At 49.8% G+C, this 7,474-nt stretch overlaps 1 protein-coding gene across 1 annotated transcript in view; it reads right to left on the bottom strand.

Annotated features, from left to right (window-relative positions):
• The window catches only part of UBE2Q1 (ubiquitin conjugating enzyme E2 Q1), a 9,523-nt gene extending 5,545 nt beyond the window's left edge, over positions 1–3,978 (bottom strand). Inside the window, 3 exon segments of the mRNA XM_024748090.1 lie at positions 2,175–2,373; positions 2,538–2,640; positions 3,975–3,978. Coding sequence (XP_024603858.1) covers positions 2,175–2,373; positions 2,538–2,640; positions 3,975–3,978 — 306 coding nt within the window.
• Positions 3,979–7,474: the final 3,496 nt, after the last annotated feature.

Below are 7,474 nucleotides of genomic sequence, written 5' to 3'. Positions count from 1 at the left end.
CTTTGCTCTCCACCCTCCCCCCCGCCCGCCCCTCTCCCCCCAAACACACACAAACAAGCCCAGTGCAGCAGGTCATTATCTAACCAAGCAGCTTCCCAACAAATCCCAGACCAGGAGAAAAAGTCCCTAGGAGGACCCTTTCCAAGAAGCCGGGTCCCTTTCTTTATTTTCTCAAGAGTAAACATCAGAGAAAGCAGCAGAGCCAAACCCTGCTAACAGTGAGGGAGACTTCCTATCTCCTGTGCTGTCTCTACAAGTTCCAGACCTGAAGTTCTCCCACACCCAACAGAGGCCCCTGACCCTCCTCAACCAGTTGAGGAAGGGATCACCTCATCACAATCACACTGACAGAAAAAAAGCAAAGACCACGGATTACTTTCATTTTAGCTGGGGAAGGAGGGATTAGAAACTAGATGTCTCCAGAACCTAAACGTAAAAGGGTAGCAGGAAGCATCTTCCCACCTCACTCCCAACAGAATCCCTCAAAGGCCACTTCTCCCCACCTCTCCCTTGGGAAACTGCCACCCTCTCAGTCCAGACGTAGGCTGTAGGGCTCCACATGGCAGGCTGGGAGAAAGAAACCTACGCTACTAACATTCCCAGCATTCCTGAGCCACCGGTGCCAAATGCAGCCTGACCAGACTCCCCCTCTGCCCAAACCAAGGGGGCCAGTTCAGGCCAAGTCTTCTTCATAGGCCACAGAGAGTCTGACTGAAAATCTTCTAACTAACCTCCTTCCAGGGACAAAGACAGTAGATGGCCTCTGGCAACTGGGAAGGCAGCTAGAAGGGGGGCAAACCTACCCTTAAGGAATTGGAAGCATAATTCAGGTACCAAATCGACCCCTGAAGTTTCCACATATGCCGAGGAAACCTTATCCTCTTCTACCAGGGGTCTTAACTCTGCCATGGCTCTAATCCTCAATGCTGGAGGAAAACAAATTATCAAAGATGCTCAAGTCTTCAGCTCACGGAACCACACCGAGTCCTTCAATCTCAACTTTTTAGTACGAAAAAAGATGGGAGAGGAAAATGGAACACACGAGTTTTGGGGGCAGGGGGGACCATCCAACCCAAGCTGAGGCTTGCCTCATCAAACCTTGACCTGGTTTGATGGAAGAAAGGGATAGAAAACAAGAACAATGTAAATTGAATTCAGGCCCCAAAGTGCCACACAATTCACAAGTCTGTCTTTCCCCAGACTACTCCCATTTGCAGTGTGCCTGCCTGGATTAAGTACTGTCTCCTGGCTTGCTATCCAGTGCTCCCAGCAGGGCGAGAACACTATCACACCAGGTGGTATCAATCACTGTAAGTGCTATACCATGCGGTATCAGGCATTCCCAGATTATCAGAGGCCAACCCTCTTCACAGGATGTTTGAGGGCAGCCTAGGCAGGAGAGGTAAGGTGTCTCCTAGTCCTGCATGCCTAGGATGGAATGATGTTCACTGAGAGAAAAGGAACTGTTACCCCCCAGAATAAATGGGATAGCCCTTGCACATCACCATCATTAGCAGGAAAGGCAACAACCCAGGGCAACTGGAGATATCCATAGAGAACAGGAGGAGAGTGGCAGCTACCAGCTGGGGCAAAAGGAGGAGAGTTAGAGGTTACACCAGAATAAAAGGGAATCCAAAGGAGAGGAAGAAGAGGAGTCACTGAACTGCACACCATCACTTGGTAAAATTCAGAGAGCAAAGAGGAGTGGAATGAGAGATGCCTGGGCAGGGATCTCACAGGTGGCAACGTCCTAAATCAAAGGTACTACTGAGAAAGGGGCATCACTGAAACCTGCAGAGTTCCAAGCCAGGTCCTTCCAGCTAAGGTCAACGCAGAGACCTGGGATCTGAAGATGATAGTGGTGGGGAGAGGAGCATTCCCAGGGATCAAGGTTAAGTCGTGAAGTAGCCAAAATGAGCCGAAATCATGAACCTTGGGTTGTGGGTGGGTTAGTGAAAAGGGGTAGTCGAGGCGCCATATGTCGGGGTGTCCCTGACCATGAAGAGTAGAGATTCTGGGTGCACAGCAGAAACAAATGTAACCTGGAGAAAAGGAGCCGAGCCCCGAGAGGGGATTCGACCTCCCAGGTCTTTCGAGAGCAAAAAGCTGTGTGGGGTGATCCTGAGTCCCAGACAAGAGCCCCCCCTGAGACGCGCACGCGAGGGTATCCTCACCGTGATGTTGCAGTGGATGCGGACGGGATCCCCAGGCACCGACCCCCGTGGGGGGAGATGCGGTCCGGGCGCGGCCCCCGCCCCGGCCCCTCCGGCCCCAGCCAGCAGGAACTCGCATCCGCCGGAAGCCGCGCGCCCCTCCTCCTCCTCCTCGGCGGCCCCGCCTCCGTCCCCCCTCACGTGACCTCGCTGCTCTGACCTGCCTCACGTGACACCTCTCTCCTTCCCGCCCCCTTGTTCTCCCCTGCCACCCTCCACATGTGACCGGGGGCTTCGGGCTCGCAGCTTTCAGCGCCTCAGTGCGTGTTTACGTACGGCGTACGTGCGTGCGAGCCACGGCTCTCGCCTCCTCTCCCCTCTCACGTGACCCGGCGCCGCGTGCTCCCAGGGGCTACCCGCGCGGGACCCTGTTTCCTGCTTTGGGCCCCTCTACCCTCGCCCTGAGCCGCTGTGAAGGTGCCGGGCGCTAGGTGGGCAGAAAAGAAAGTGGGAGAGCTGCGGACGACGCTGTACCGTATTTATCCTGCGCTCACACGCCTGTCTTAGGCGCAGGGTCCCTGATGCTTTGCCCCCTTGGGGACACACTGAAATGAGGGGCGTGTGATTGGGGAAGGAACCAGGGACCCAGTTACAGGAGGCTTGGGTTATCGGACGTTCCGTGACCGTGGATTAACCACCTTCCCTCAGTTTCCTCATCTGTACGATGACTTTGATGAGGATAATAATGCTTGCCTTGCCTGCTCCCAAGGATTGGATGCGAGGAGATCACGAAGGGATCGGTGGTCAATTAATGTACGACGGGTAGACGATAGCTCACTCTTCGCGCTTATCAGATTCTTTGGGTCTGGACGAGGGGGTTGTGGAGGGACGACGCGGGCTTCCTCTGCCGGGTCGTGAAAGGAGAGCAGCACTAGTCTAAACCATTAACCAGGGAATAAGATGAAAGGAGACCACAATCCCAGTCCCAAGTCTCACCGGCTAACACCTTGTCGCAGTGGTCCTGGCATTGCGGGGAGTGGGCGGCAGTGCCTCCGGGGCCTCGCTAGGTGGCACTATCACAAAGGACAAAGCTGGCTGAGGTTCCTCTGCCAAGGGCTGGTGTTAGCCCGTGGTAGGGCCTGATGGATTCTACCGAGCCAACTCGGCGCTTGAGAAGCTGGCCGGACTGCCACCTTCTCCTTTCACTTGGACTGAAATGAGTTAGCCTTTGTCGGAAGCTGACTGTGCACCTCGGTTCTTTGTGCTGGGCTATTCATTTATATTGTCAGTGGCGGTTGATAAAGGCCTTTGACTAAGCTGGGCTCTGGGTATTCAAAGATGATTGAGATGTGTTCCTGGTCCTCCTGGGGCTATTTATCTCCTTTGGGGAGGCTGAACAATTAGCTACATGTCACTTCTGTGTCTCAATGTGCAAGTTGGGGGCATAAAAGGCTGTGGTAAGAATTCCCGTTAATTGAACTATATTCAGTATCTTGTAATAACCTGTAACAGAAAATAATCTGAAAAAGATATATATATTGATATATATCTGAATCACTTTGCTGTATACCCAAAACTAACACAGTATTGTAAATCAATTAACATCAATTTAAAAAGAATTCCCGTTTACTGAGCACTTCCTGAGTCAGGGTATCCTGCAAATATTTCTAACCCCCCACCCCCACCCCACCCCCCAGCCAGCAACATTGCAAGGGAAGCATTTTTATCCCTGTTTTACAAGAGGGGAAAAGGAGTGACTGCCCAAGGATTTACAGCTAGTAAGGAGAGTTCCTGGGCCTGTCTCCAAAGTCCATGCCTTACCCATCTCTGCCTTCCTCTGATGCTTTCTCAAGAAGTTTTCACATGTCCACTGACTCTAGCCCTTACCCAAGAAAACCACATATGCAGCCATTTGGAAGATCCTGAATTCCATATTTTATAAAGAGTTTTAATTACAAGAAAACAACATGATGAGACAGTCTCACAATGTTGCACAGACTCTAAGGCCCCCAGGGAGGAAACTCAAGTCGTGGTCACTAGGATGAGCTCAGTCGCTTCCTCTGCTGGTGTGTTCAGCATTTCAACTCTCTGGCTGGGAGAGTCCTCTGGCATCTAGAAGCCTAGTGGGGAGTCTGCTGAGATGTGTAGGGCAGGGGCATTAGAAATGGAAATGAAGTTATGGATATATTAATTTAATGAACACTTGTGTGCTAGGGGAACAGGAGTGAATAAAAAAAAATTCCTGCCTTCGAAGCTTACATTCTATTGGGGGAAACAGACATGATAACGGTGGAGTTGACAAAGCAAACTCATTAAAGAAGAACAAATAATGTACTGAGCACCTGTGACACGTGACACACTGGGAATGCAGCACTGAGCGAGACAGACCCAGTCTTCACCTTTTCCATGTATTCAGGCTGGGAGAAAGTCAGATACTTCATGAGTTGTTTGTTACACACCCATCCACTTAATTGCAGTTATGGTAAGTGCCTCAAAGAACAAGACTAGAGATCTGGGAAGGCCTCCCTGAACAAGTGATATGCTAAATTCTGAAGGGGAAGTAGAATTACCTAGGGGAGGAGAGGCTGGACACTGTCTGAGGCAGAAGGGGTGGCATGTGCAAAGTACTGAGGTAGGACTGGAGCAAGATGGAGGAACGGAAAGTAGGTCTGTGTCTAGGGTGAGGAAGAGAGTGATGCAGGTAAGCTAGGCAGGGGTTAAGTCTTGGCAGATATTCAAACCCATGTTTAGGAACTTGGGCTTTATTTTAAGATGCAGGAAGATCAAAAAGTCACTAGAATTTTGAGAGGCTCTGGATGCCTGGGTAACTAATGGTAGTAGTGCTAACAGAGGGTAAGACTTCTCAAAGGAGAGCTAAACTTTGTGGGAAAGGTGGAGAGTTATAAGCACATTGAGTGTGTGGAGGGAGGGCGACGTGGACAATCTCCTGGACATGCAGTGGGGTGTGGGTTCTGAGTTTGGGAGAGAGGCAGAGCCATAGGTGTTAACGAGAGAGTCAGCTACAGCTCTCCTTTGAATTAGACCATAAAGCGGGCAGCACAGCTGAGTGGAAAGAGCATAGACTGGGGAGTCAGACAGAACTGGGTTTAGATTTGAGCTTCTCTGCTTTGGTAGCTCTGTGACCCTGGGCAAGTTATTTAATTTCTGTGAAACGCAGTTTCCTTATCTGTAAAATGGGTATGACACTCTGACTTGCAGCGTGGGTCATTGTGCCAGTGTAGATGAAATGGGATATGTAAGATGATTAACACATCTTACAGTGCTGGGTACATAGTACATTGCTCAGCAAATGCTAAACCCTGCAACTGCTATGATTACTGTTACTACCACAAAGTTAAGAGGTACTCACCATTCAGTAAACACTTATGGAGCTTTGTCATGTGTCAGACACTGGTCGAGGTATGAATATACAGCAGTAGACAAACAGTATCCCAGGTCCCATGGCACTTACATTCTAAGTGCAAGGAGTTATGAATAAAATAACCAGAGGAATATCAGACTGGCACGTAGAGGCAAGGAATTAAAGTAGGGTCATGTGGGAGAGAATGACTGGGGGTTACTTTAAGTCCAGCAGTCAGGGGAGTTCTCCCTAGGGAGGTGGGGTTTGAGCTGAGATCTGATGAAGAGAAGGCAGGCCTGGGAGGAACTGGCAAAGAGCATTCCATCAGGGAGAGCCAACCTCCAAGACCCTGAGTGAGAACAAAGGTGGCGTGGTCTAGAAGAAGGAAGCTCATGATATACCGGCTGAGAGCATGGGCTTTGAACCCCAGCTCTGCCAGCTGCTAGTGGTGTGACCCTGGGCGAGTTCCTTAGCCTGTCATGCTTCACTTTCAGCGTCTCTAACATGGAAACCACCCTACCTCATAAGGTTGTTGGGCGGATTACATGAGATAACACATGAAAAGTGCTCAGTCCAGTGCACACAGTAAGAGCTCATTTTTTAAAAAAATAGAGGATCAGCATAGCTTGAGTCTCATGAAAGAAGAGAAAGAGGGGTAGGAGATGAGGCCAGTGAAGAATAGAGACCAGAGTAAGTTGTTGGGTTTTATTCAAAGTACAGCGGGAAACCATTGAAAGATTTTAAGCAGGGAGTGGCATGATCTGATTTAAAATATTAAAAGATCACTCTGGAGAATCCCCTGGTGGCCCAGTGATTGGGACTTGGTGCTTTCACTGACGCGGGCCCAGGTTCGATCCCCGGCGGGGGAACTAAGAGCCCACAAGGCAAACAAAAAAAAAAAAAAAAAATTACTCTGGCTGCTCTATGGAAAATGAATTACAGAGATTTTTTTTTTCTTCTCCAAAAGGTCATGTCTTATCAGAGTGAACAGATGCACTTGTTTTGGGCAGAGTGAGCAGCCTTCTCCTTTGAGTTGCTCCCAGAAGTACAGCATTCTGTCACTGACTCAACAAATGCATCGTGAGCACTTGCTCTTTGCCAGGAACTGTAATAAACACTGGGAGTGCAGAGACAAGTAAGCTCAGTCCCTGTGGGGAGAGCCTGGCTTGATTCCTGGCTCTGCACATGACAGCTGCTACTCATGTTATCATTTTTGTTGTATTTCTTACCCCTGCTCTTAGGAGCAGGTGGTAATGGATGAAGTGGAGCCAGATGTAATCAACTGTAATACAATGTGACAAATGCAATAACAGGGATGAAGGAGGGTGAGGGCCTTGAAGGGTGCTAGTAGTCAGGATTAACTCCCAAGAAAGAATGTGAAAGTAGAAGTTACTTAGATGGAAATGGGGGGATGTTTTTAAAGAACTGGCCCTAAAGTAGAAGGAGGTTGGGCAGAAATGCCTAAGACAAAGGAGGAATGACTTAGGAGAAGAGGGGAAGAGGACAAGGAAGGGGCTCAGCACAGGCAAGATCGTAGAGGTGTTGGTCATGGGTGCTTTAGCCTGGGGCCCCAGGGTAACCCTAATAGTATCAATCCTTCTGGAGGTCAATTTAGCAATAAATGATTAAATAATCAAAAAAAATTAAAAAACCGTTGACTCAGCAATTTCACTTGGAAACTATTAAAGGTATGTGCAAACATTTACCTACAATGGAATACTATGCAGCTGTTAAAAATAGTTATCAAAGGGCTTCCCTGGTGGCGCAGTGATTGGGAGTCCGCCTGCCGATGCAGGGGACGTGGGTTCGTGCCCCGGTCCGGGAGGATCCCACATGCCGCAGAGCGGCTGGGCCCGTGAGCCATGGGCGCTGGGCCTGCGTGTCCAGAGCCTGTGCTCCGCAACGGGAGAGGCCGCAGCAGTGAGAGGCCCGTGTACCGCAAAAAAAAAAAAAAAAAAAA

Source organism: Neophocaena asiaeorientalis, unplaced genomic scaffold (assembly GCF_003031525.2).
Source record: "Neophocaena asiaeorientalis asiaeorientalis breed wild unplaced genomic scaffold, Neophocaena_asiaeorientalis_V1.1 scaffold76, whole genome shotgun sequence".
In the NCBI taxonomy this organism is placed as follows: Eukaryota; Metazoa; Chordata; class Mammalia; order Artiodactyla; family Phocoenidae; genus Neophocaena; species Neophocaena asiaeorientalis.
The sequence above is the reverse complement of the archived record's forward strand: the minus strand, read 5'-3'. Positions and strand labels throughout refer to the sequence as shown.